This window comes from Dasypus novemcinctus, chromosome 9, assembly GCF_030445035.2.
Source record: "Dasypus novemcinctus isolate mDasNov1 chromosome 9, mDasNov1.1.hap2, whole genome shotgun sequence".
Classification (NCBI taxonomy): Eukaryota; Metazoa; Chordata; class Mammalia; order Cingulata; family Dasypodidae; genus Dasypus; species Dasypus novemcinctus.
Window position 1 is genome coordinate 117,532,319 of NC_080681.1, and position 14,887 is coordinate 117,547,205.

General features: G+C 59.5%; 1 protein-coding gene across 3 annotated transcripts in view; it reads right to left on the reverse strand.

Moving 5' to 3' along the window:
- PADI1 (peptidyl arginine deiminase 1) overlaps nucleotides 1-6,848 on the reverse strand; it is a 48,268-nt gene extending 41,420 nt beyond the window's left edge. For 2 of the 3 annotated variants that reach the window (XM_058304297.2, XM_058304295.2), the window contains exon 1: nucleotides 6,636-6,832. In XM_058304297.2, the coding sequence (XP_058160280.1) occupies nucleotides 6,636-6,727 (92 nt within the window). In that variant the 5' untranslated portion in view covers nucleotides 6,728-6,832. Of the gene's footprint in view, nucleotides 1-6,635 lie in introns of all 3 variants that reach the window. The other variant, XM_058304293.2, reaches the window with a different exon arrangement.
- Between the last annotated feature and the right edge of the window lie 8,039 nt (nucleotides 6,849-14,887).

Genomic DNA, 14,887 nt, shown 5'->3' on the forward strand with positions numbered 1-14,887 from the left:
GCTAAGGCGGGAGCCCCTCTCAGGGTCAGGGGTCGCACTCGTCTCCAGTGCTGGAGCCCACCCGGCCGGGCCCAGCGCCCACCAAGTGGCTGCAGTGGGGCAAAGGTCACAGCGGGTGCTCTGTGACGGAGAGGCGAGGGTGCTGGGCGGCAGGGCAGGGGTCCTGCCCCCGCGTTGGCTCTCCCCTCGGCCCCCGGGGCTGGCTGGGGAGGGCTGCGGCTGCCATCCCACAGGCCCTGCGTCGACGGGGCTTTCTCAGTCTAGAATCCACAGGGTGTGGCCGTGCGCGCTCCCTCCCAGAGATAACCATCGTGGGCTCCTTGTGCCTGGCACTGCTCAGCGAGGGGCACGCCCAGAGAGCCCAGGAGGCAGGCCTGGCCCTTTCAGGAATGGGAGTGGAGAAGAGGGGGTGGGGGACTGTCACCCCCTGGCCTCCTCAGCAGAGGCAGTGGGGCAGGGGCCGGGGACTAGAACATTCTTGAGAGAAAGAGCCCTGGCTATAGTCAGAGCCAGGAGTCCTTCTCCTCTCCCAGCCTGTCTCGCCAGCTGCAAAGTGAAGAAAGAGACACCGATGCTCTGGGAATGAAAAATTCCTCAGTTTCCTTATCTGTAATGAAAGTGTCGACTTCACAGGCACAAGCAACAGGCAAGGTTATCAACATCACGGGTGGGAGGAAACAGGCTCAGAGAGGCCAAGGGACTGGCCCCGGGTCACACAGCCTGCAAGGACCAGCCTGACCCCCAGCCTTGTACCAGCCATCCGGCTCTCAGCAGATATAGAAGTGACTCTAAACACAGCCCCACGCGCGCAGCTTCCTTCCTGGAGCCCAGGAGGAGTGGGCCCCTGGATGGGCCTGGCGGTCGGGGGCTTCCTTCCCGCTCACCCAAGGTGAGAAGCCCCAGCCCCTCTGCCCAGCAGCCTCGGCACCCAGCCGGGGCTCCGACCAGGGCCCTACTGCAGAGGTTTTACCCTTCCTCCCGCCACTCCTCCCTGCAAAGGGGGTGAGACCCGGGCTGGGGACGGGCCGGGACCTGACCCACAGGCTGGGAAGGCGCTGGAGGCGCGTTTGACAGAGCTCCGAGAGGCCGTGGCCGCGACGCAGGGCGCCCTGGGGCCCGGGGAGCCCTCGGAGGCCCGACCCTGGGTCTGAACCTGCCAGGCCGACAGGCCCCGGCTTCTCAAAGCCGCGTCCCAGCCCCAGCCGTCCCGGCTGCGGGGCGCTGGTGCACCAGCCGGGACCCACCTCCTGGGCTCCCCGGGTGGCTCTCGGCTGCTGTGCTCTTCAAGTTCATCCCAGCCCCCCAGGACTGAGTGTAGGACCACCCGGCAGAGCACAGAGGAGAGAGCGGGCACGTTCCGGACAGAGCCGAGGAGGGGACAGGACTGCATGGGGAAGCCCTTGGGAGGGTGCGGGAGTGAGCGACCCCCTCCTCCTCCCTCTCTCGGGGTCTCCGGGCTCAGCCTCTGGCTCGTCTGGGACCCTCTGACCCAGATGGACCCGCCCCTCATGGGTTGAACAGAGGGGAAGCGAGAATGGGGACTTGGAAGCGATGAGGAGGTGAGAGAGGGGAGAAGGTAAGGGATGGGGATCCAGGAGGGAGGAGGGAGAGGCCTCCCGAGCTGGGCCAGGCGTCCCCACAAAACGGCGGGTGGCAGTGGCACCCAGGGAAGCAGGGGCACCTGAGAAGAAGGGTGGCCGGCCTCTGAGGCCGTCCCTTGTGCCAGTGTTTTCGGCTTCAAGATGACCCACACTCCCCCGTTCCAAGTCCAGACTCTCCCATCCTGGGCCCGCCGTGGCGCTTCTGCGGGGCCTGCACCGCCCAGTCGCCAGGATCCTCACATTTAAGTTTTTAACGTTCCCACCGGACAAGGGTGGCCTTCCCGCCGCAGAGACGCAGCAGCCGGACGGGCAGGGAAGGGGTTCAGTCCTCCCCCAGCCTGAAGCCGGTGCTTGCCGCCCATCAGTCACTCGAAATTGTCAGCTTCTAGCCTGCAATTATCCTGTGAGGAGCACAATTATGCTCCATTGTACTTCTTTGGGAGTTAAAAGCATTAATTTACTCAATGTAAACATTACAAGGATAAATACTACAAGTTTTACAACTCTGTTTTGGCCTTTTCATTTTCTGAAACACCAGCGCTTCAGTGGCCTGGGGCTCGCTCCGCTCCGCCTGTCTGAGAGGCCCTGCCCTACCCTGCGCCCCCGCTTCTCGAATTCCATCGACTCTGCCTTGGTGCCTTTGCAGAAGTGGGGGAGGTTGGGAGGAGTCCAGGAGAAGGTCCCGTATTCCTCACCCAGCCATCCTTCTCCATTCCAAAGACCAAACGTCTTTCTTACGGCTACAGTAGACCCCCCTGCTGCCCACCCACTCTTTATTGGTATGAGCCCTCTGGGAGCAGCTCCAAGTCCCCAAGCAAAGGCAAGAGCTTGCAGGGCAGTCTGAACAGACCCAAAGGGTCAGGGTGGTGAGCTAGCCCACTGGGGTGTGGAGGTCAGGGTGGTGAGCTAGCCCGCTGGGGTGCAGAGGTCAGGGTGGTGAGCTAGCCCGCTGGGGTGCAGAGGTCAGGGTGGTGAGCTAGCCCGCTGGGGTGTGGAGGTCAGGGTGTGAGCTAGCCCGCTGGGGTGTGGAGGTCAGGGTGTGAGCTGGCCAACTAAGGTGTGGAGGTCAGGGTGGTAAGCTAGCCCTCTGGGGTGCAGAGGTGAGGATGGTGAGCTAGCCCGCTGGGGTGCAGAGGTCAGGGTGGTGAGCTAGCCCACTGGGGTGAGGAGGTCAGGGTGGTGAGCTAGCCCTCTGGGGTGAGGAGGTCAGGGTGGTGAGCTAGCCCTCTGGGGTGAGGAGGTCAGGGTGGTGAGCTAGCCTGCTGGGGTGTGGAGGTCAGGGTGGTGAGCTAGCCCTCTGGGGTGAGGAGGTCAGGGTGGTGAGCTAGCCCGCTGGGGTGCGGAGGTCAGGGTGGTGAGCTAGCCCACTGGGGTGCAGAGGTCAGGGTGGTGAGCTAGCCCACTGGGGTGCAGAGGTCAGGGTGGTGAGCTAGCCCACTGGGGAGCAGAGGTCAGGGTGGTGAGCTAGCCCACTGGGGTGCAGAGGTCAGGGTGGTGAGCTAGTCCACCACCCTGGTGTGGAGCTGGGATCTGTATCACACGCTGAGTCAGGGGATTCCTAAGGGCTCCTCAGGCTGGGACACCCCAGGGCACATAATCACCCTAAACACAAATGTTTCTCCAAATAACCAGTCCACGTAGCACAGGGGTGGGGGTGAGGATTTGTCACTTCCCATGATGTCACCCCACACACCCGTCTCCACTTGCTTTCCTGGAGGCTCAGACTCTGGCCACTCAGGTGACGGGCACACACTTCTTTTGGGGGGGCTCCTACCAGCAAGGCCAATTAGAGACCCTTGCCTGATTTTAGCTGGAGCAAGGCACCCAACAATGGGGGTAGGGACCCCAAATTCATCATCAAGGGCATCCCCTTCCCCTGGAGAGCCTAGTCCCTGGAACAAGCTCCAGCGTCCTCTTGAACCCACCCTGGGGGACGATTCCAGGCCCCCCTTCCTCCACCTCTCCAGCCCTCCCCAGTGGGGCTCATTTTAAACCAGCTTGCTGTGGTTTCTCGTAACCACCTGGCACCACCAGCAGGCAGGGTAAAGGTTCCTGAAGGCCCTCGGGGGAGGTCTCGCCTAAAGACTCTCCCGGAGTCAGCCAGGGCCCAGCAGGTCTGGTCGGCCCCGGCAGCTTGCTCTCGGCTCAGCGGGGCCCACCCGTGAGGAGCCAAGGTGCTTGGTGTTGTGGAGGAAGCTTGGCAGGCAGCACCACCCTGCGCTCCCACCGCACAGCCTGATCTGTCCCCGGTCCCTCCCACCCTCTACGATGCACTGGAAAGAACAGATCCTGGAGAAAAGGGGGCACACAGGGCAGCCAGAGGACAAGCGCCTCTCCCATCTGGGCCACCCACCAGCAAGGCCTTACATTTGCACGGTCTCATTTATTCTCCCCCAAACCCACCAAGACCCATGCTATTTCTGTCCCCCATTGGCCAGAGGAGGCAACAAGGGCTCAGAGAAGAGCGGCACTTTCCCAGGTTTGCACAGCCACGGTTAGGGGGAGAACCCAAGTCTGTCCAACTGGAGAGTCTGGGCACCCTACCTCCCTGTGCACCTGCAGGGGGACTTAGCCCGCATTGTCAGGGCTCAGACTAGGAAATGAGGCCCAAGAGGGCCAGTAAGTCAGCAGCAGAGCTAGTCCCAGAGCCAGGTCTCCTGGCTCCCAGCCACCTTCTTCTGAGCTGGAAGCAGCACTTCCTGCTTTGGGGGTTAAAATAGGGTTGCCAGGGAATGGATGTGGCTCAGGCAGGTGAGCACCTGCTTCCCACATGAGATGTCCCAGGTTCGACCCCCAGTGCCTCCTTAAAACAAAAACAAACAACAAACAAACAAACAACAAGCAAGCAAATGACAAAACCAACTCAGGGGAACTGGTTTGGGTGGGTCATGGTTGAGCACCTGCTTCCCACATGGGAGGTCCCGGGTTCAATCCCTGGTCCAGGTACTTCAAAAAAAAAAATAGGGTTCCCAGATAAAATGCAGGATGCCCCATAAAGTTTTTTTCAGTATATGTATGTCTCACGCAATATTTGAAATAAGCTTTTCTCTTTTCTTTTTTTTCCCTTTTTTTTTAGGAGGTACTGGGGGTTGAATCTGGGACCTCGTACATGCAAAGCAGGCACTCAACCACTGAGCTACACCCACTTCAAAGGATTATGCTTATTTTAAAAATTATTTGTTGTTTATCAGATAGTCAAACTTGGGAAGTGGAAATGGCTCAACTGATAGAGCGTCCGTCTATCATATGGAGGGTCCAGGGTTTGATCCCCAGGGCCTCCTGACCCGTGTGGAGCTGGCCCACGTGTGGTGCTACACGTGCAAGGAGTGCCGTGCCACGCAGGGGCGCCCCTGCCTAAGGGTGCCCCATGCACAAGGAGTGCGCCCCTCAAGGAGAGCCGCCCCGCGTGAGAAAAGCACAGCCCGCTCAGGGGTGGCGCCACACACACGGAGAGCTGACGCGGCAAGATGACACAACAAAAGGAGACGCAGTTTCCCAGTGCCGCCAGGTAACGCAAACGGACGCAGAAGAACACACAGCAAATGAACAGAGAGAGCAGACAACGGGAATAGGGGGAAGGGGAGAGAAATGAAAAAAATAAATCTTTAAAAAAAGTCCAGGGAAACGGACTTTGGCCCAGTGGTTAGGGCGTCCGTCTACCACATGGGAGGTCCACGGTTGAAACCCCGGGCCTCCTTGACCCGTGTGGAGCTGGCCATGCGCAGTGCTGATGCGCGCAAGGAGTGCCGTGCCACGCAAGGGTGTCCCCCACGTGGGGGAGCCCACGCGCAAGGAGTGCGCCCGTGAGGAAAGCCACCCAGCGTGAAAAGAAAGAGCAGCCTGCCCAGGAATGGCGCCGCCCACACTTCCTGTGCCGCTGACGACAACAGAAGCGGACAAAGAAACAAGACGCAGCAAATAGACACCAAGAACAGACAACCAGGGGAGGGGGGGACATTAAATAAATAAATCTTTAAAAAAAAAAAAGTCCAACTTAACTGGGTATCCTGTATTTTTATTTACTAAATCTGGCAACTCAATGTTAAAAGGACAAGAGAAAATGGGATCTCCTGTGGCCACCGAGATCCTAGGGACTCAGCCCCAGACAGAGCAAGGCCCCACCAGCGACCTAGAGGTAAGGGCTGGGCTGCAGGACCCTGGAGGCTGACCCCGGCAGGTGGGAGATCAGGCCCAGCGAACACTACCCTCACGGGGAGAGACCCAAGAGGGCCCCCAGCTACTCTTGGAGGAGGACTCCCACCCTGGACCCCCACCCGTGGGTCAGTCTGTCAGAGATGGAAAGGACCCCAGAGATCACCAGGTCCAACCCCCTCGGTGACCAGATGGAGAAACTGAGGCCAAGCCAAGTCTCTGGGTCCCCATCAGGGCAGAGCAAGGACAGGGAGCACCCAGGCCAACCAGAGCAGCTCAGGCTCCTGCTGGCCCTCAGATGTCATCATCGCCACCTCCGCCACCATCTCCAGCCCCATCGCCCAGGCTTGTTCCGACTTCTCTGCCTACATCCGCCCATCGAATCGTCCCCTAGTCACTCCCTCCTAATCAGTCACCGGAGTCGCCCCTGGCGGACCTCCAAGACCCGGCCTCCCACCCCAGCCTCAGAGCGATGGGCACTGGCGAGAAATTGAGGGAGGGAAGACGAGGCCCAGACCAGTTCCCTATCTTGAGCAACGACTCGTTCTGATGCCCCAGACAAGACGAGGTCTACTGCAGAAACTAGAGCCAAAGTAGACGAGGTCTGCTGCAGAGCCTAGAGCACCCGTGTCCAGGGCACGGTGCCAATGTCCAGCTAGCACCCAAGGCCTAACCCCAGTGTCCACAGCTGGAGCCCCTTCACGGGCCTGGCACGCTATCCCCCCCTCCTAGACTCTGTGGCCACCTTCTCCGCTGTCAAGACGACCACCTCTCGCCAGCAACCTCCAGTGCCCAAGACCCTCCGCCCGCGCCCGCCCCCCTGCCTCGGGGACCCCGTGCTACCCGGCCCTTCGCATCCAGGCGGGCTCCTCGGGCTCTCACCTATGAACGTCTACGACCATCTCGACGCCCACCACACACACGGCGTGGGTGGGCTGCTCCAGAGACAGCTGCACCACTCTCCGGGGGGCCATTCCGTGCCCCTGGCGCCCCACCTCCGAGGTCCGTCCCGGCCGCACGCCCCGGCGCCCAGCTCCGCAGCTCCTCGGCTGGGCTCTTGGCTGCCAGACGGGAGCGTGAGGTCTGATGGGCCGGTGCCCTCCTCCTCCCTTTTAATTTCACCCTGTGACCTGATTAGCCTCCCCAGCCAGGTCCCCACCTCCTGGCTCCAAGCCCGGCCCTCCCGAGCCCTGCCGATCCAGGAGACCAGGGAGGAGACACCGGAAACCTCTCCAGGGCATGGGGAAGGGGGCTTCAGCCACCAAATGCCCCCGCAGCCCCAGCCCCTGCTCCGGCTTGGCTCTGTCCTCAGACGGAATCCACGCCTGAGCCACACCGCAGTGCTAGTTCTCCGTGCTTTGGAGGCGCAGGCTAAGCAGTTCACAGAGTTTATCTCCTACGCAGCCTATCAGGCAGCGTGGAAAGTGGGTTCCAATCCCGGCTCGGCCTCGGACCCCCGTGTGACTGCGAGTGAGTGATTTGCTGCCCCGGGGCTCCGCTGCCTCGCGCGTGCGACGGTGGCTTTAATAAGTGCCTGTAATAAGTGGGCTTGAGGAGAAGATGACAGGAGAGCACTGTAAAGGGTTTGCTGAGTGCTTGGCATCCAGCCCCCACGAGGAGAAACGCCAGCGACTCTCACAAGTGCCCTGTTTTCTAGGAAAGGGGAGCTCGACCCCGGGGCACATGGCTAATAAATGGTGGAGCGGACCTTGAACCCGGGTCCGGCTGACCCGCCGCACTAAACCATCCCCTACAAGGTGAGGGTAGGCCCCTGTGCCCCGATGCCCAGGCGAGCTGCTCTGGCATGGCCAGTCCTGCCAAGGAGCTCAGAGCTTTGGGCCGGGGAAGGCTGATTTGTTTCTGAAAACACCCCTCCTTTCAGCTCAGGACAGGGAGTTCTGGCTCCAACCTGTTCTGGGAGTGTGTACTTTCTGTCCTTCACTGGAAAGATGTTTGGCGATGGGGATACCGCCTTGAGCAAAACAGGCCGCAGTGCCTGCCCTGATGGCATTTCTATTTGGGGAGAGTGGAGCAGGGAAACAGGCGAAGCTAAATGAGCACCGAGCGCCATTAGAAGTGTGACAAGGCTCCTCCCACCACCCAGGCGAGGGTCCCGGGGGCGACAGCGAAGGTGGTGAGAAGCGGGTAGCTTCTGAGTGTGGTTGGAAGGTGGAGCTGACCCAGGTGCGCTGATGGACTGAGAGCAAGAGCAGTCAAGGGCGACCGGAGTTCTTGCAGCCTGAGCACCTGGAAGGCTGGCGCTGTCAAGTGAGGGGCGAGGCTGGGGGTGGGCCAGCTGGCAGAGGACCGGCATTCTGCATTGGTCCTGGGAAGTGCGGGATGTCTGTTAGACATTTGACAGAGATGACAAACTGTAGGTGACAATACCATGTTGGGTATCGGGGTGATGAGGTGGGGAGCTGTCAACAATCGCAGGACGTCCCTCCTCTGCCGTGGGGTCCTCTCCTCCCAGGAGGCCGTTGTAGAGGGCAGAATAAAGGACCTCCAAACCAGAACGGCCCCTGTCCCTGGGCTGGGGGGACAGACACACCCCTTCCTGGGGAGATGCCAGACTGATGGGGGGGCAACCACCCAAGAGCCCCCAGCCTGACTAGGAAGATAAGAAACATAAAATGCCATAAACATTTGTTTGGTTGCTTTTGATTTTGAAGATCATTCCAGAGTGAGATCCCTTTCTTATTCTCAACACATCTGATTAGAAATGTTCTTGATCTGCGAAATTCATCACACCTAGAGGCAAAGTCTAGTTTTATCCAGAGGATACCAAAGCCAGGAAAACAGTACCTTAGGGGTGGGCAATGGCTCCCATCACCCTCCACCCCGTTAACCAGCACCGGAGTCATTTTGCTTAACAGCATATGTTGTCATGAAGATGTCTGCTTCACACGTAGTCTATCGCGGAGTGAAAGCAGCTGGGTCCGGAAGAGCGCATGGGGGATATGTTCCCATGAGAGAAGATTGGATGGATGGATGGATGGATGAATGGGTGGATGGATGGATGGATGGATGGATGGATGGATGGATGGATGGACTGATGGGAAAGACGGAGGCTAGGAGGAGGGCAGGTTGGTGCATATAGCCCTCGCCCTGTGCCAGGCACAGTTCTAAGCCCCTTGCATAGTGACGTATCAAATCCTCACAACAACCCTAGGCACAGCTCTCAACTCCATTTTACAGATGAGGCGACTGAGACATAGAGAAGTCAAGGGACCCTCCCAAGGTAGTCCAGAGCTGGGAAGCGGCTGAGCCAGGATTCGATCCCAGGCGGTCCGGCCCTACATGGGTCTGTGATTGCTGACGAGACCCCTGGGTGGTAGAATGTGGGTCCTTTTTTACCTTCTTCCTCATGCTTTCACATATTGTTTGAATAGTTTCAACAACAGTTTCAGTGAGCAAATAGTATTTTCACTATTGGAAGAAAATACATAGCCATACTCGTTACTCTCTCTTTAGGGAAAATGCAGAATTTCCTCCTCTCGGCCTCTCTGCCCACCCCTCTCTATTCCCTCCCTTCCTCTTTCCTCAAACTCTAAGAACATTTCTTTAAAAGACGCCGTGCCCTGCCCAGCCCCTGTCCAGGAAGCTACCTGCACAAGGCGTGTCCTGCACACCCAGGCTGTGGTCTGTTTGAACTTGGGATTCCAGGCTTGATCCGTCAGATTTGGGGTGAGGAACTGGGAGGAGAAGGGTGGGAGAGCTGTGGACATCATCACCCCCTCTCCCCACTGGCAGGTAGAACCCAGGTGGGCCTTCCCCTCACCCCTGCCCCCACGTGCCCTGGCACCCAGGGCAGGGTGCTGGAAATGCAGCCCCACGGAGGGGGGAGGCCCTCCAGCTGCTGGGCGAGCGCGGCTCGGGGAGACTCCAGGATGCCCCTGGAACAATCGAGGGAAGCTGCCCCGGGGGGTGCCTAGCGTGGGTCTGCTCTGCCCGGGTCCTCACTCTCCCCATTCTCCAACAGGTTGACGCACACCTTCCATTGTCGTGGCCCTGGGGACCCAACATTGAACAAGATGAGTCCCCACCCGCCTGGAACAGAGTAGAAACAGAGTCAGGAAATAGGCTGGACAAGCTAAGACCCAGATGTCAGGAGGTGAGGAGGACAAATAAAGCAGGGCAAAGGGAGAGCGGGTAACAGGGGGTGTTTGGGATGGAGGGATCAGAGAAAGCCTAAATGAAGGAAAAACGTTGGAGCAGAGATCTGAAATGAAGCCTTGGTGATCTAAGGGCTTGCATATCCTCAGATAATCTAGGATTTCATTACTTAGGTTGCCCACTCCCAGCCCCGCAGTCTCCCTATTTGCACAACGGGGTTGCAGAACTAGATCAGAGTTTCCAAAGTCTTACGTCTTCAGAGGTTGGGCAGGAAGCATGAATGTGCAAAACTCCCAAGTGGGAGACAATGGGGAGGGGTGGCAAGCGTGGCAAAGGAAATAAAGCTGCTTTGGCGAACACATACATTTCAACATTACTTTAAAACACAAGCCTGTGGGGATCACGCAAAACCTATCTGTAAGCCAGCCCTGGCCGTTGGGCCATCCGCTTGATACCTCCGTATTGACAATTTAGGGGGCCAAGGGAGGAATAACTGGTGGGGAAGACATTTGATACCCATGAGGGGTGATACACTCCCTGGGCCCCTCGTAGTCAGTCAGAATGGTTTTGGGGGCTGCTCCCATGACTGCTGATACCAGCTCTGGGCTCTGCCCACTCCAGGGGACCCCCCCCTATACCCCCACTGCCAGTGGCTGAGCTTAGCTGGGGCCTCATAGAGGGAGGTGGGGAGGCTCAGCAGAGCCTGGGTCTCCAAACACCCTGCCCTGGGGCCTTTCTCTACTCTTAGCACCCCTGGGCGCCACAGAAACAGGTCTGCCTGCTCTCCAGAATCTTCTTCCTACAAGCTGGAAGGTCCCTTGACACCCTCAGTCCCCGCTTCCTTGTCCAGCTGGGCAAACCAAAGTTCAGAATGGCACAGGGGCTGACCCGAGGGGACGCAGTTGCCCCAGGAGCCAGGTCTGGATCCGAGGTTTCCATTCATTCGGCAGACATCTCCCGGGCACGTTTTGTACGCAGGCGCTGTCCACAAGGCAGCGTTCTCCCCACCTGATGAGCCCTCGCTGCTCCTTATAGGAACTCACCCGCTAGGATCTTCCCGGGTAGCCCCACCCCTCCCTGTGCCCCTGGCACCCGGGGCAGGATGCTGGACTCTCTGGTGGGTGGGGAGGGGCTCAGACCCTGCCACGGCCACCAGGAGAAAACGGAGCACCCGTGGATTCCCCCAGGCCAGAGCGGCTCTAATGGCAGAAAGTGGCGAGGGCAGGAGACACTGGCCCGGTCCACCCTGTGCCCTCGGCCTGAAGCGCAGGTTCCGGCCTCTGCTGGGCGCCGTGGAGCTTCAGGGACCGCCGACTCCCCCCAGGTGTCCTGGGGGCAGCGGCACTGATGCAAGCCTGGGGCACCTCCCAGGTCCAGCGAGCGGACACAGGGTTCTGCCCTTGGGGGCTCAGGACCAGGCCTACTTAGCCCCCAGGCACCAACTCAGCAGTCTCCTGAGACACCGCATCCTCCCCGTCCCCAACTGGCCTTGTCCCCAGCTCAGCGAATGGGGCGCCCCACCCCAGCTGCACAGGCCAGAAACCCAGGCAGCCCCTTTGAGCCTCCCCCACCTCACCCCCCATCCTGAGCCGCCCCTCCTGACCTGTCGGCCCTACTCCCCATCTCTGGGTCCCACCCCTTCCTCTTGCCCCCACCTCCCTGCTCCCAGCCCCCACGGCCTGCCTCGCGTTCCCCGCCACAGGCAGCACCATCTGCCTGAAACAGGCCTCTAGCCTAAAAGCCTCACCCACCTCCCATGGCCCCCAGGTAAGGGAGGGCCCCCTGAGGAGAAAAGCCAAGACGTGGGGTTCTACCGCTTGGGGTTCCAATCTGGCCTTGGCTACTTCTTAGATTTCAGGACTTGGGGCAAATGGTTTAAATTCTCTGGGGCTAAGTCTCCTGCTAATTTGGAAAATCTGGAATAACGTAGAAGTTAGAAATAACATCCGCGAAGTGCCTGGATGTAGCTGGTGCTGAAGGGAGGGAAGCTTGCCTGGCTTCCCAGGACCCTCAGGCCAGGCCTCGGAAACGCCCGCACTCCACGCCAACCCCTGCCCTGATCAAAATTCTTCTGCTTTTCCCTGCTGCCCCCACTGAGGGCTGATTCCCTGAGCTGGGGTCTCCAGGAACCTCGGCCCATCATCAGCCTTCTTGCCCTTCCCCTCCCTACCCCCACCTTTCCTCCTCCAAGACCTGCTCCCCAGAAAGACAGAGCCTTTCTGCTTCTTTTATACATTAGCACCCCCCATCCTATAAAAAAGATTTGAGGCAGCAGACAAAACGCCCCTTGCATAAGATTTTATTTCTCAGATGAAGAAATCAAGTCAAAGAACGGGGAAGGAAAGCAAAAGAAAGGGACGGTCATCCTGTCTGGTTGGTAGATACAACTCTGAACTCCCGGTGGCCAAGGAGAAAAGGGAAACATGATTAATTCCATGATCATGGTACTCACAAGGTAAAACTAAGCCAGTTGAGGAAGAGAAGCCCAGCTCTTCTGGTCCCTGAGACCTGAGGGAAATCCCCCCCTCTGCTTGGGGTTTACTGAATGGGGTGAGTGTGGAATATTGAACTCTAAGGCCCACACCATCCCTGTGGTCAGATTTGGCTTGACCCACAGGTGTACTTGGGGATGAGATGTCCATGGAAATATGTGCCATGGGTCCTTCAGTCTCTCCTCCATGACTATTCTTTGATTTATCCAAACCTTTGATTAAACAGGGAAAGGCAGGGAATTGGGGGTTTCCTTCTCCATGTTAGCCCTTCCCTGCAGCTGCTGGAGCAGAGACCCTCCTCCTCTGTCAGCCAGTCCAGGGCTGGGATTGACGTCCACTGCGAGAGCCTGGGCCCAGCACCTTCGGCCAACTCACCCAGAGCGGGGGAAACACGCCCGCGAGGTCAGAAACCAAACCCACGGCGGAGCTTCCAAAGCACCTGGTCTCCCTGCCCCTAGGAACGCATGGAGACAAAGAAGCTCAGAGAGGGCAAGTGACTTCCTCAAGACACACAGCCAGGTAGAGGCCATGTGAGTAAAAGAGAATCAACTCAGGAGTCACAAACAGGTTCTCAGGGTGCCTGCCACAGTGCCTGGAGAAACGCTTCTCTCCCTTTCACAGGAACCACTCTACCCGAAGGAGAAACTCTTCTAGATCTGTCCTGACTGCTCTCACCGTCTGTGCTGTTGACAAGACACCATTGCCCAAGACCCCAGAGGGGGCACTGTACAGAGACAAGTTCAGCAACTTTCCCCAAATCACTCTCATTCATCCATCCCACATTTCTGGGGTGCCAGGCAGTGAGCTGGGGCAGTGGCTGAGAAGGCACCTTCCAGGAGGGCCTGGTTTAGGGGGAGCATGGGCGTGCGAATAGGTCGCTGCAGGAGGTTTTGTAAGAGCCATGACAAAGGGATGTGCCGAGGGCTGGCCCCAATGCCGCTCGGCCGCTGGACCGACTGAGCACCACAGTACGTCCGCTCCGTGCTGAGCACTTGGCAAGCGTCGTCATTCCTGGTCGAAAGCTGGGAGGTGGGCCCTGCCGTGGTTTCCGCTCTGCCGAGGAGTCCCTGGTCTCAGAGAGGCTAAGCCACATGTCCAAGGTCGCCCGCCCATGGGGACGAAGGCAAGGCTGCAAGCCCAGTGCTTGCACTCCGGAACTCGAGTCTGCATTGCTGCGCCCTGCTTCCTCGAGGGGAGAGGCCAGGGAGCGCTTGCTGCACCTCGCATGACGTCAGTGCTTACAGGCTGCAGGGGCCACTGGCCCCTCCCAATTGTACCCCGACTTCCGCCCGGGGAAAGGCGGGGCTGCCCTGTGGCTGGCCGTCCCTCGTGGAGACCCGATAGCAGGGGCCTCCCGCAGGCACCATTCCTGGGCCTCCTCGCACCACTTTCGGTGCTTAGGGCCGCCCCATCTCTCTGGTCCCCTCTTGGGTCCTGGACATGCTGCCCGATCCCCGGCTTTGTCCTGGCCTGAGTCCTGCGGTCCAGGGGCTAACCTGGGAGCAGAAAGTGCCCACCTCAGAGAGGACGCCGGTGGCTGGAGCGGGGGAGTCGGGGGCAGGCACGGGCCAGGGGACGAGAAGTCTTCAGGAAGAACCCAGCAGCCCAGAGGCTTCCCGTTTAAAAGGGATCAAAGAGGAGACGCTGAGGGCCCAGCATGGTGAGTGGAGAGCCCACCTGCTCACCTCCCCAGCACCCCTGCTGCCTTGGGCAGGAGTGGGGGGCTCCTCAGAAAGCCCGCACCTGACAGGAGAGCCCAGAGGGCCTCCAGAAGGGAGAGAAAGTGAGGAGAGAGAGGAGACAGAGCCAAGAACGCCCCACACAGAGTCCAGAGCGAGCCTGAGAAAGGAAGAGGGGCCAGAAGGGAGCTCACTTCAGGGAGACAAGCACAGCTGGGGACGGAGGCAGAGAGGGACAAACTGAAAGGGAGGGACAGAAACACAGGGGAGAGCAGGAGAGGGCAGGGGTGGCGGCCAGCTCTGGGTGCCACAGCACAGCGGCCAGCAGCACAGCCGGGGCTGGAAGCCAGCACCCCTGGCACGTCCTCTGGCTCCAGAGAAGACAGAAGACAGATCATTAAGCCTTTGGCAAGGAGGCTCCAGGTCTTATCGGGTAAGCTGAGGCCAGCACCACCCCGCCACATCCCCCTGGGCCACCAGCCTCCTGCTCCCTCGCCTGGCCAGGACAGCGCTGGGACCCCCTGGCCTCATCCTCTCTCCTAAGAAGCAGACCCCAGCCGCCGCCACCTCGACTCCCCCAGCCCCACCCTCCAACCTGGACCCCCTGTGGAACTAGAGGCAGGGTGACTGTTGATGCGCCTCCAACTGTGACATCAGCCAAGAGGGTCCTCTGGCCCCCCGCAGGGTCCCAGACCCACCTGGAAGAGGGGGCGGAGGCCCGACAAGCCCACATGCTCGGAGTATCCCACTGAGCACATGCTGGAGCTCACACTGGTGCGTGCATCCCAGCAAGGTGGGAGCAGGTGACCGTGGCTCAGAGAGGAGACGACACCCGCCCAGGGCCTCA